General features: G+C 38.6%; 1 protein-coding gene across 5 annotated transcripts in view; it reads left to right on the forward strand.

Moving 5' to 3' along the window:
* LOC111865976 (synaptobrevin homolog YKT6) overlaps window positions 1-14050 on the forward strand; it is a 26137-nt gene that overhangs the window by 6385 nt on the left and 5702 nt on the right. Inside the window, exons 5-6 of one of the 5 annotated variants that reach the window (XR_002843074.2) lie at window positions 4079-4290; window positions 5219-5283. Coding sequence is in view for 1 of the 5 variants with exons in the window: in XM_023854423.2 (XP_023710191.1) it covers window positions 4079-4216 (138 nt within the window). In the remaining 4 variants the exon portion in view is untranslated. Of the gene's footprint in view, window positions 1-4078; window positions 4625-5218; window positions 8411-14050 lie in introns of those variants that run through there. The other 4 variants (XR_002843070.2, XR_002843073.2, XR_002843071.2 and 1 more) reach the window with 4 other exon arrangements.

Consider the following 14050-nt stretch of genomic DNA (forward strand, 5'->3'; position numbering starts at 1 on the left):
CCAGAGACTAAGCGACAATCCATGCATTGGAAGAGCCCCAAATCCCCTAGGAAGAAGAAAGCGCGCATGAGCAAGTACAAATTCAAAGCAATGATGGTTGTTTTTTTTCGATATCCGGAGGGTAATCGACATTGATTGGGTGCCTGAAGGTCAGACTGTCAATCAGGTTTATTATAAAAATGTTTTGACGACCCTCCGTGAACTTGTGCGACGAAGGAGACCAGACATGTGGAAGAATGCCTCGTGGGTTCTTCATCACGACAACGCGCCAGCACACAACGCGCTATCTGTGAAGAGATATTTGGCAAAAAACAACGTTCCAGTGATGGAACATCCACCGTATTCTCCGGACCTAGCACCGTGCGACTTTTTTCTCTTCCCGAAAATCAAGTCTGCGCTCAAAGGGGCCAGGTTCGAGTCCGTGGATGCAGTGAAAGCAAAAGCGACGCAACTCTTGAAGAGCATAACACAAGATGACCTGCAGCACTGCTTCCAACAGTTGAAAATTCGCATGGAGCGGTGTAGGGATCGGGGAGGGGACTACATTGAAGGGGATAACATTTCGATTGTCTGATTTTTTTTCAATAAAGGGTTAGAGCATGAATCCGGTTTCTTTATTGCCGCACCTTGTATACTATAGAAACAATGATCAAGTAGGAATGTTTTCAAAGTCTTTTTAAACTGTTTCAATACAGTAGTGCAATGCATGGATAATAAAGGTTAAACAGAAACTGAAATGAAAGCTAACCCTGGTGGCTGGTTCATGAAATGAGTGGTGGAACTAAAATGAGATCGCATTCATCTCTTTTTGGGAGATACACTTGAACATAATTAAGTAATGCATTACCTCACCTTAACTCAGGCAACCCAGTGGTCTCAGAGCTTTCCATGCAAAGGTCTTTTGTTTGAGACCAGTTGGGTGCAATTCAGACTTTTCTGCAGGCCTCCCTATCTTTTGCCTCTTGACAAAGTCTATGTTTTGATGTTTTATGAATGTGGGAAACAGGAAGCCCCAACTGTGGTTCAGAATTCACTGTAGGTATTTGCCATAGTCATTTTTTCTTTGTCCCATCACTGAAAGTAAATGGAATCCCACCCCATAATTGTTCTAGAAGTGGTTTCCTTTACTCCTCTCAAATGGGAAGATGCCAGATAGATCCAAACTCTAAAATTAGAGGAATTAAAAGGTCATTTATGCCAGCTGCTACATACTAAACAAAGAGTATCAGAATTCTGTAGTTCTTTTTTTATGAGACAAAAGAAGGGAATATTTGTCTCTCTGAAATTACGTTTTAGAGTTTTCTGGAAGTCTTTTGATGAAGCACCAAGTCAGCAGTTATAAACTACCTGTAAATAACACTATCCTATTAGAACTGAAAGATTTAAAATACCTCATCTCCCTTATCTTGGCCAGTGCCTAGTTCATCTAATCCTTTGAGGTATCACTATTAAATCAATATTATTTGACCCATACAAATCATAAAGTTCTTCCTTATGTGAAATCCTGATTGCTTGTTTCTTCATTCTTAGGGGCAGATATTTTACTGAGGTTTCTGCTTTCAGACATTTGTAATTTGTTTTTCTGTCAAAATAACCATATTTTAAACCCAAAGAAAACAAATGGCAAAACTGCTGTTTTGTATGTATTGATTTTCAACATTTTGGTCAGTGAATGAAATGGTAATGGTTTCTGAACTGAATAATGACAGGCATTTCCAGAATTGGTTTCCCAAATTTTATTTAATTTTTATTTGTTAGTGCTGATTCCAGTTTGTTGAGTTTCAAAATATTGTCACATGATATGTTTAATATGCTTTTGATAGATGAGAAATACAAGGTGTGTCCCAAAAGTCATGAAATATATTTCTTTCCCACCCTCCTACTGGTCGGAGCACGCTGGAACCGGTTGGGTTAGGGGTGGGGGGAGGCCTTTAGCTTCACAGTGCGCCCAAGGTCAGTCTGCTCGAGCATCGGCGGCATCAGTATCACTGATTTAGTGCACCTGTGTTTTGTGACCATGTTACGGTGCGCGATGGCGGATACTTTCGAACGACATTGGGCAGTCAAGTTCTGCACGAAGCTCAACAAAAAAGCTGCCGAAACTCACGAACTGGTTAAGTAAGCCTACGGGTAGTCTGCTCTATCATATGTGCAAGTTACAAGGTGGGTGAAGAAGTTTAAGGAGGGCCAGGAAGGAGTGGAAGATGACCCCCACTCTGGACGGCCATCAACAAGCCAAACTGATGAAAATGTGACTCGTATGTGTGATTTGTTGAATACTGACTGTCGAATGACTGTCCGGTTGTTAGCCGACACTCTGAACATTCCAAAAACCGTTGTGCATCGCATCGTTATGGACGAATTGAACATGCGAAAGGTGTGCACCAAGCTGGTCCCCAAATTGTTGACGGACGAGCAAAAGGCTAATCGAATGTTGATCACGAGTGAATTGAAGGAACGTGTGGAAATTGAACCTCATTATTTAGACTGTGTTATTACCGGTGATGAAACATGGACACTTGAGTACGACCCAGAAACGAAGCACCAGAATGCTGAATGGCACACCTCGGCTTCCCCAAAACTGAAGAAGGCGAAGATGAGCAAATCCAAAGTGAAAACAATGCTCATCGTCTTTTTCGACGCCAAGGGTGTGGTCCACAAAGAGTTTTTACCCCAAGGACAGACCGTCAACGCTCCCTACTATGTGAATGTTCTAGAAAGATTAAGGAAAAGGGTCATCCGCGTGCGAAAAGACATCGCCGCCACGGCTGCATCATGACAATGCGCCCAGCCACACATCTCTGCTCATCCGTGAGTTCCTGGCGAAGCACCACCTGGCAATGCTGCCGCAGCCACCCTACAGCCCCGACCTAGCTCCAGCCGACTTCTTTTTGTTCTCGAGGATCAAGACTGCACTGAAAGGACGCCATTTTGAAAGCATTCAGGCTATCCAAGCGGCCGTGACAACAGCTTTAAATGGGATTCCCTTCGAGGCCTTTGAGGGGGCACACCGGGCATGGGAGAGTCGGTGGGAAAAATGTATAGATGCTCATGGACAGTATTTTGAAGAATATTAACACTTTGTACCGATATCATCAATAAATTTAAAATATATATATATATATATTTCATGACTTTTGGGACACACCTTGTACATGAAAGTTTTGGTCAAGAAATCTGAAGGAAGAGACCATGTGGTAGGTGGGAGGATAAAATCAAAATGGATGTTAAAGAAGTAAGGTGAAGAGTTGTGTACTGGAGTAATGCAGATTAGGATTGGGAGCAGTGACAAGCTCTTGTGAACACTGTAATGAACCTTTGGGTAACATAAACATAGGGAACTTCCTGACATGTTGTATAACTACCAACTGCAGAAGGAATTAGCTACAGTTAAATCAGTCGAATACCTTTGTGTAGTATAGTGGAATCTTTGAATAATGGTGTTAAGTTTGGATGGCCTGACTTATGTGAAATACAGATATTTTGTTTGTAAGGTGTTGAAATAATGAAATGTCAGATTGAATACAGATTGCAGAATCATATGAATACATAATAATTTTGTCATTTATTGAAACATTTAAAAAATTTGTTATCTCTTTCTGTTGTTACTTTTGTTGTATTACTATTTTTGACATATTCACAATGAAAAGTTGAAAAATGCAGTGACAACTTGAGAACCACAGAATGGATTTTCATGAAATTTGATAAACACTGATGTTGAGGAATTTACTAAAATTTACAGACATTCAGGTTTTTATTTGGATCAAATATGAGTAGCCGACAGTTTCCATGAAGACTAGTGTGCATTTCTGCACACATCCCAAGACTGATTCATGGTGAAAATTTGGAGAAATTCTGTGCCTCATTTCCTTATAGTATCAATTTAATTATTAGCCCTTCTTTCCGAAGCTGCATATCATATGCTATCTGTAAGAAGGCGTCAGAAGTTTACATTCACAAATTAAAACTCTAAAGGCAATAACAGTAAATGTGCAAGAGTTGTTTTTTGTCCTTTCATATCCAAACATGGTATTGCTAATACAATTGTCGTCATGCATTCTGAATATGTTTCCTCTAGCACAACACAATAGAAGCAGTTCTACAGCGAGGAGAGAAATTGGATGACTTAGTAGCAAAATCAGAAGGATTAAGTGTGCAGTCTAAAGCCTTCTATAAAACAGCCCGTAAAACGAATTCATGTTGCACGTCTGGATAAAAGTGACCCTTCTAAGGCATGAAACATGTTTCTGCAGTGAGCCATCAACATACATTGGAAATCAGGAACTTAAGGTACATTTATTACTTGAGCTGTCAGAAGGTAGAACAGTAGAGAATATATATTTGTGTAAAATTATTTTTGTGACTGTCAAAGAAATTAAACATATATTGACATATCTGTGTAAGAAATGGAGGTTTTAAAGAAATTACTGCTTTTATGGAATTGATGATAATATTTCATGAATTATTTTAATATGTCTGTTTTTTCATTTTTTTAATTACCTAAATTATCCATTCAGCAGGTTTCTATATGTGCTGTATGAAATTCCTTCAGTCTGTACCATATACAGAGTGTCCCAGGAGGAATGGACCAAACTTCGGGAGGGTGTTCCTTATGTTAAAGTATGCCGATATAACCCAAAACACCTATGTCCAAAGTTGAACGGTTACGGAGATAATGGCCAGAGAAGTGTGAAACTTTGACCGGCGTTGCACACTTGTTGATTACAAAATACATATTAAAACTTGCAGGAATATGTGGATTCTGTAATGTTAATAATGTACGTAACATAAAACTAACTTGTGAGTGACATGAAGCCATAAAATTGAAGTACAAAATACTCGCTCGCCATGTCATAATTGTCCTTAGTGTTTCCAAGCACTATACATGACACATGACTGGCGAGCGATTACGTAACGTGCTGACTGCGCGTTCTGATAAAGCCAACTACATAAGCACGGCTAGGGTGAATCACGGCACTCAAGGGCAAACACAGATAAGGCCTCTCAGCTGATAGGTAAAGTCCGTAGACCCGCTAGAAGACCACACTTTTCTCGGGCCATTATCTCCGTAACCGTTCAACTTTGGACATAGGTGTTTTGGGTTATATCGGCATACTTTAACATAAGGAACACCCTCCCGAAGTTTGGTCCATTCCTCCTGGGACACCCTGTATATACTGTATATACATAGTATACTCCCTGGTATCTGGCATTTAAGGAGCATGGGGTTTGCCAGTTACATGAATCTGCCAGTTGGACAAGAGGAGTTGGTGCAGAAACCAGGTACAGAGTCAAAACAACATGTTTGCACTTCAGTTCCTGTGTGAGAGTTCTAGATGACTGCAGATTTGTGGTGAACAATTTAAGGTACAATACTGTAAACAACTCAAGTAGCCTCTACTTCATGCCCCCCGTGTGATGGAGCATGTCAGGTAGTGTTGCTGATGGTGGCTTGGAGAAGTACCACATGACAGGGGAACATACGAATATCAGAAATTTGTTTTTCAATAACTTTATAAAGATATAAAATTTTCTTGGAAATGTTTCACCATTTTGATGAGAATTCTGGATGCTTGGATGCCAGGTAACTGGGAGTTTTGTGTGTCTGTATAATATATGTATATAAAGGGAAGGCAGTAAAATAGTTTGAAGTAATTTGTAAAAAATATATCAATTATAAGTTTTGAAAATGTATGCAGTTATATAAGACAAATTTTTAGTACAGTGCATTTTATTGATACCTGAGGAAGTGTGGGCCCAATGATACAAGAGTACTGATAGTGTATTGCAGAACGACTGGGATTTAACATGAAATGGTAAGAAAAGGTAATCAAAATTGTGAATTTCACTGTAGTAATATGTAACATTACAAAGAGTTGATAAGAAAATCGAAATGTTATGTCTTGTAATGACCATCTACACTTACTGTCACAAAGTATTTCTTCAATCAAAATAAACCAAAAGAAATTAAAAGATGGGTGGGGGGGGGTTAAGGAAAGAGAAATAAGAAATAATTATGCTGAATGGGAGTGACATTTAAGAGAAACTAGCTTCATATATGTAGAAAGCAGTCTTCTGGGATTTGGCACCGTGTATATGTGGTGTTAACACCACATATACATGGTGCCAAATCCCAGAAGACTGCTTTCTACATAGTCACCGCCGTGAAAGACTCAAATCTTTCATATATGTAATTGGAGAAAGGACATCCAGATCTCTCATACAGACAGGAAACTTTGTAAGATAAATAAGAGGGTCTGGATAACACTTGTAGGTACAGGTGAAATACAGTTAATGGTATACTGATGCTTTGCAATGTGGTGGGTGAACAGGTCAGGGTTGTAAAGGAAAGAAGTTTGTGTTTTGACAGATGATTGTTAATATCTAGGGATAGGTGATGGTTTGAGCCAGAATAGCTGTGCGAGTGTGGAGACTAGGCTAGGAACCAGGTGAATGAGGAATCAGAGTTTGATTCCTAGCAGGGACAAGAGATTTCTCTCTTCTCTGCCACATCCAAGCTGGCTCTGGAGCCCTCCCAACCTCTTACCTGATAGGTACCAAGGGTTCTTTTCCCATGGGTAAAATGGCTGGGATGTGAAGCTGAGCACTGACATCAGTCTAGTGCCAAACTTAAGAAGCATGATGCTGTGCATACATCCATGCTCCATTTTTTTATATTGTGCTTAATTAAGCACAAAAGTAGTTTTACCATTTGCCTTCTTAAGTGATCATGAATTAAGAGTGGTCACTGGGGATTATCATGAAAGAGTTTTTGTTCAGGATTCCAGTAGTATGTCAATGATAGAGGAGACTTGAGGGAATATTCAGTATTATTGTGGTTTTCAAGGGAATGGGATAAAGAAGGGATTGTGATGATCACAGCTGTCTAGTCAGGAGAATGAAAGGTGCTATTACTTGAGCTGGTGACATCACCATCAGGAAGGTCAAAAGGGTGTGGGAATGAACCACCTGTTTGACAGGATAATGGCAATAAAGGGAATGGATATTGTTATTGGGCTTATAGAAGATGTCACTGTATATTATGTCAAGACACTGCAAAAAAGCAAGGAAACCCTGCTCAGGATGAATGAGTTTTAATAGTAAGGGCTTTTCACCTAATATGAAGTAAATGCATGGAATAGAAGGAAAGGTTATGTGTTAGGAGAGAATGGAAAAGGTGACGAAGTGAGGTATAGGGAGGACGATTGAGGAGTGTTTCTAAGGCAGGATGGTACTATGTACAAGGAATAGTTGCTAATTCTGAATGTATTACAGGGAAAAATAAAGACATCCTAATTAAACTAAAGCTCTAAAATATCACTTCTAATTATTAGATTTTAATTTTATCCCACAGAACAGATTATTAGAACAGTAACATGGCTGACTTCTTTTTGGATGATACCTGGTTCATATGTTTGTCAGTGCACTTGCTATGTTGTTTCATACAGTGCTATGTAGCCTCTGCATCTGATACAGCAACTGTAACCTATAAGTGAACCAGTAATTTTCATGGTGTCTCGACTCTTTTAATATAATAAATAAACTTTTCTTATATAAAATTGTACTATTGTGGTTATGTCTTGCAGTTTGCCAGCAGAGTTATCTTAAGTCCAGTTTGGCACAGCCTGTAAAAAAAAAAAGATTCATTTTATGTAACTTCAGGAGCTAAATTTCAAAACATTTGACTTGAATAAAACAGTAGTGAAAGAGAGACCTGCAGTTGGAAATCCTACACGCCAGTTCCATAGAACTGGATGATTCCACAGTTCACAAGATCCGAAATAATTTTGTACCACAGACCAATTTGCAACCAATTTGCAAATTGTTACAAATTAGTTCTCCCAGATTTTTGTGACATAATTATGTTCATGCACAGGTATCTTCTGAAATGAATTCAGTAAAATGTAATTACTGCTCCAGAATGTGTGGCCTGAGGGGGATTTTGTTGACAGTTTTTATTATTTTTCATTGAACTGTGGAAGATGTGTTGAAGTTACGAAATACCTTTGCAGGGAGAATGTGAGGGTGTGGACTATATTTAACTGACTCAGATTAGGGGCCAGTGGAAAGCTTTTGTGAATATGGTAACGAATTTTCATATACCATAAAAGGTAAAGAATTTTATGACCAGCTGATTAACTGTTGTTTTCTGAAGAACTCTGCTTCATGGAGTTAACAGGAACTACTTGAACCCCTAAAAATGGAAGTGTCATAGACACTTGTTTTTCTAATGACATGAGCTGGGCAGCTGACTGTAGTGACTAGCTGTAAACTTATGGCAGGGACAGGGATTTTTTCCTTTGCCACTGTGTCTAGACTGGCTCCAAGACCCACCCAGCTTTCATCCGTTCGTTTCGTTTCGGTTCTTTTCGTTTCGGTTCGTTCGTTCGTTCGTTTCGGTTCGGTTGTTTTCGGTTCGTTTCGTTCATTCGTTTCGGTTCGGTTCGTTCGGTCGGTCGGTCCATAAATCCTTACATGGTTTAATACCAATGGATATAGAAATAGTCAACATGAGTAAATCACATACTGCAACACAGCTGTGTAATGTCATGTGGGGTTCTTTACATGTGTAGTCTCGTCATCACTCCTATGACAACCCACTTCTTCGGAACAGTTTGTTGGCCCTGAAAAGGACCGTGGCTGCTGAGACGATTGATCGGAGAGGTAGCGCAGCGCGCGCCGTATGGGGAAAGGCTAGTTGCGGTGAATGGGTGATGAAAGGCTAGTGAAAGGCGCGCCATTGAGCCCGGTCGTAGGAGCCATGAGGCAGTGGCTACGCCAGATGCCCAGTGGGTCAGACCGTAACACGACCACCGGCGAGTCCAGGCGCGGTGCCCCAGTGAGTCGGGTGTGAGAGCGCTGGAGGGCCGAGGCAGTCGTGCCTGGCGCAGCCTGCTGATGGTTCCGAAGACCGAGCGCTGGCGACGAAGCCTGCTGGCTGAAGTTGCTTGATGCGGCTAGCTTGTAGACTGATGATGAACTGCGTTCAACTGAATAACTCGGCTTCGGAGTCGCTCCTTTTTATACGCTGGTCGGTGGGGCGGAGCCAAACTCGAAAGTGAGGAGGAAGAATTGATTGGCTAGCGCGCGTAATGGTGTAGACGCGGGCTAGCGCCGAGCGTAGTATAAATGCGATCGTTTGAAGCAATCTGATTGGTTAGCGCGCGTGATNATAAGGTACCTAAGATTGGTCCCTGGGGAACACCATTGATAATCTTACCCCAACTTCAGTGAGTGCACTTCTTATTAGTTACAACTCTTTGATGTCTACCATGAAGGTAGGATTCCAGTAACGCATTAGCTTTTTCTACTATTCCATAAAATTTCAATTTAGATAATAGAACATCATGATTAACACAATCAAAGGCTTTATTTAGGTCACAGACTCATGACTCGTGGTACGTGGGTTCAAATACCCGGCGGAGGTTGTCGAATTTTTAAGGGCGGAAAAATTCAGGGAACAAGTCCTCCGGGAGGGACTTTAAGCTGTGTGTCCCGTGTCATATCTTTACGGCACGTAAAAGAACCTCATGTCCCCAAAGGGGATCACTGAGCCAAATTCCAGGACGTTTCCCGCCCACAATAGTCTCTGAGGCCTCTGATAGATGGGGGAAGCATTATAGACACCGCTAAGCAAGTGGCCGAACTCGCTTGCTCAGCGGGACTGATGGTACACACCATTTATCGGTAGGGTATAGAGACTGGTAGAATATCATAGAGGGAAGCACAATAGATCAAACTGGTCGCGGTGCATGGGGAAACCCACCCTCTCTAAATAACTAACTAACTAGGTCACAAAAAATGCCTCCAACTGGTATTTTATTATTCAAGGCCTTTAATATTTCATTAATTAAATTATATGAAGTGAGTTCTGTGGATGAATCACATCTGAAACCATATTGGTGGTTGGATAATATATTGTTATCCTTTATGTGCTGGAGCAATCTTACAAATATAACCTTTTCAGTAGCTTTTGTAGAGGATGTAAGTAACGATATAGGTCTATAATTCGTCATATTCGTTTTATCACCATTTTTAAGTAATGGTATTATTTCAGAGTATTTCAAACGATTGGGAAAAACACCCGTTGAAAGTACTCTGCTACAGATATAAGTTAAAGGAGAAATGAAAGCAGGTGCACTAGTTTTTAGAATACAGACCGAAATTTCATCATACCTGTTAGAATTTTTGGGTTTTAATGACTTAATTATGTTTTCAATTTCTTCAGCAGATGTAGGTTTAAGTTTAATTTCAGGGAAAGGAGTCGGGAAAAGCCTGAGATATATAACGCCAGTGTTTATCAATATCAAACTCTATAAAATGACCACTCTTAGCATTACTGCTGTTAAGTCTATCTACTATAGTCAGAAAGCAGTTATTTAAAGAATTGGCAGTTAAATGGTGACTATCAGTTAGCTTCCCTTCAGCATTTAAGAACTGCACTTCAGTATTATTGATTCTCTTACCAGTAACCGTTTTAATAATATTCCATGTGGTTTTCATTTTATTGTTAGAATTTGAAATTAATCCATTATAATAAAGATTTTTGGCTGCCCTAATGACATTAGACAGAATTTTAGAGTAAGTTTTAAAATAGGATTTGAGGTTTGGATCATTACTGGTCTTCATGGACAAAATAGAGCTCTCTTTTATGTTGACATGAGGTCTTTATGCCCCTCGTCATCCAAGGGTTATATTTCATATTATTCATAACTAATTTTTTAGGGAAGCTAAAATTAAATATTTTTAAATAAGTATTAAGAAATGAATTGAAAATTGAATCAATATTCTGATCAACAAATACGTTATCCCAAGTTTCATAACTTAATTGAGTGAAGAACTCATTTCTAGAAGCTTTACTGAATTTCCTCACAAAATGCCTACAGCTATTTCGGTTATGTAAAACAGTGTTATTCATATATAAGATCTGGGCATCATGGTCAGACAGTCCATTAACATGAGGACATATAGTATAATTTCCATGTCTGTGAAGATCAATAAAAATATTATCAATAGCAGAGGCTGAGTTGATTTGGATCCTAGTAGGAAAATCTACTATACTAGAAAGGTTAAAAGAAGATAATAGAACATCCAATTGTTTCTTGTTATTACTATCAGTTAGGTAATTTATATTGATATCACCACATATTATCAGTTCCAACTTAGTATCATGCAAGAAATTTAAAATGGCGTCTAATCCCTTCAGAAAATAAGCAAAATTACCGGATGGTGCTCTGTAAATAGATAGAACACAGATATTACCATGCAGAAAAGGAAGTTTCACCGCACAAACTTCTAGGTCTTTATCTTTACAAAAGGTACTTCAATCAACATTTAAAAATTGTAGTTTTCCTGTACAAATATGCATGAACCACCTAATTTAAAATTTTTCCTACAATAAGCAGCACTGAATTTATAATGTTCTATATAAGTACAGCCCAGATCATTATAATTTAAGTGGTGTTCAGTTAGACATAACACATGCGGCAGCTCAGGATGTAGGGAGCTAATTAATTAATTGGTTTTACCTTGTAAGCCCCTTATATTTTGATGATATATATTAAGAGAATTATCACCAGAAGAATGAAATTTATATCTCTTACTGTCATAGCTCAGGGAACTTAATTTCAAATGATTGTCAAAATTAGCACTACAAGTATTGTTAAAATTACCTAAACCATTACTCCTAAGATCACTAACTGACCCAGGAGACTGAGTCACCATAAAAAATCCCTATTTCTTGTTACAGGTGTTCGTCTTATTCTATTAGATGTTCTATTAGCTACAGAATTAACTGAATTTAAAACAGAACCCTGAGAAGAATGGTCCAAATTTAAAATTGCTTGACTTGAGACTTCCACACAGCTTCCCATTTCATCAGAAGAAGAACGATCCAAGTTTAAAATTGCTTGACTAGAGATTTCCACACAATTTTCCATTTCATCAAAAGAAGAATGGTCAAAATTTAAAATCGTTTGACTAGAGACTTAAACAGTCTCTCATAAATATGACACACAAGCTGCTTCACAATTGCATCTCTTCCTAACCCATTTAAATGAAATCCATGTTTAGTAAAGAGATCCTTATTGAGATCAACATCAACAAGGGTACAGTGCTCATATAATTTTATACATTTTGCTAGTTTTCTATTGAACCTGGTTACTTCCTTATCGACACATGAGGATTTAATCAAATCATGCCTATAGGGGACATTTAAGAGAATGATATTAGTATGATTATATGCTTTAACAAAATTTAGAATATGATTCAAACCAATCTCGGAATTATTCTTATACACATCATTGGAGCCACCCAAAAAACCAATATGTCACTCTTTGAAAGGTTCATAACCTCATTATTAATAATTTTGTTAAATTATCAGCATCCAAGCCTGGCTTCACCAGTCCACAAACTACAAACTTGTCACTTATCATGTTCTTGACTCTCACTGCACATCCTCTTGCATGGCTGTCTCCAATTAATAATAACTTACACTTCCTTTTCAAAGTAGATAATTTGTTACCGGCTTTCCTGCGTAAGGCACAGTCACTGATATGCAGTTCATCACTCTCCGAAAATTCACTTCCATCATTAGAGCCAGTGTTAGTCATACCATTAATGATAGTAGGAATTTTATGTATTGTTTCATCTTCGGCGTATGTTGATTTAACGGGTCGAAATGCAGAAAACTGCAGATCAGCTTTTGTTGGATAAACAGTCCTTTGCCAGCTTCTTAACTTCTGTATCTGATTTTTCCGGTTATTCGTTATTTTATCACTTTTTGGTGTATTGTCCGGAAGATTTGATAATGGTGCAGATCTATTAACAGTTGCTACAGGTTCAATAGATTGTAAACTCTGAAACCTTCTTGCTTTATTGTCTGATTTAGTATGCTTAGTATTAACATTACACCATATAGGGGATAATGATGTTTCATCAGAAGTTATACCAGAATTAAATCTAACCTCATTTCCTGTATGAATCATATTTATTTCACTATATAAAAGTTTGATTGCCAATTTCAGTGAATTTAACTCAGACAGCGTCTCTTAAATTTGTTCTTCTAAATATATACACTTCAGACAGTGGCCAGAATATGATTCTTCACAATTATACTGAAAGTTATCAGAGCCACATTCCTTCGAAGTATTAGCAGCCGCCAGGATTGATTGAGTGATTGATTGATTTATTTCGTCACTGTAGATCATTGTACATGATATAGGACAAGTCAAGTTAATTCTGAATATTAACAATTTAATATATGAGTAAGATTAAAATTACAATAGTTACAATTGTTTACAGTTGATTACAATTTAGAATTAGTTAGATATTCTTATTTGTGGAGAATTTGATGGAATGTTACTTCTCTCTCGTATCATATAGGTACTGGGGGTCCTTTCCCTGGGGGAGAAGTACCCAGAGCATGTAATTGACATTTAAAATACATGGAGATTTTGGCTCCACTCCTCCATACACCTTTGTGACATGTCACATAGACATGGGTATGACTTTATTTTTATTTTTTTGTGACAGTTTTTGTTCACTTGTGCTTTTAGTACATGGGAACCCCAGGGATGTTCAGGCACAGAACTTCTGACTGTATGCAAGCATGCACAGCATGATAGATAACGTGGTGACCAAGTGTACTTGAGCCTTAGCCCCTAATGATAATGTGATGTTAATTAAAGAAACTGATGAAAGACAAAGGATTTTATCAAATAATGTCCCTAGAACTAAACATGGATAAAGAAAATTTAGCACACATTAATCTCTCAGATTAGAAGCATGTACATAAACAATGTTATGCTACAAGGTGTGGCAATAAAGAAACCGGATTCATGCTCTAACCCTTTATTAAAAAAAAATCAGACAGTCGAAATGTTATCCCCTTCAATGTAGTCCCCTCCCCGATCCCTACACCGCTCCATGCGAATTTTCCACTGTTGGAAGCAGTGCTGCAGGTCATCTTGTGTTATGCTCTTCAAGAGTTGCGTCGCTTTTGCTTTCACTGCATCCACGGACTCGAACCTGGTCCCTTTCAGCGCAGACT

Source organism: Cryptotermes secundus, unplaced genomic scaffold (assembly GCF_002891405.2).
Source record: "Cryptotermes secundus unplaced genomic scaffold, Csec_1.0 scaffold5579, whole genome shotgun sequence".
NCBI classification, from domain to species: Eukaryota; Metazoa; Arthropoda; class Insecta; order Blattodea; family Kalotermitidae; genus Cryptotermes; species Cryptotermes secundus.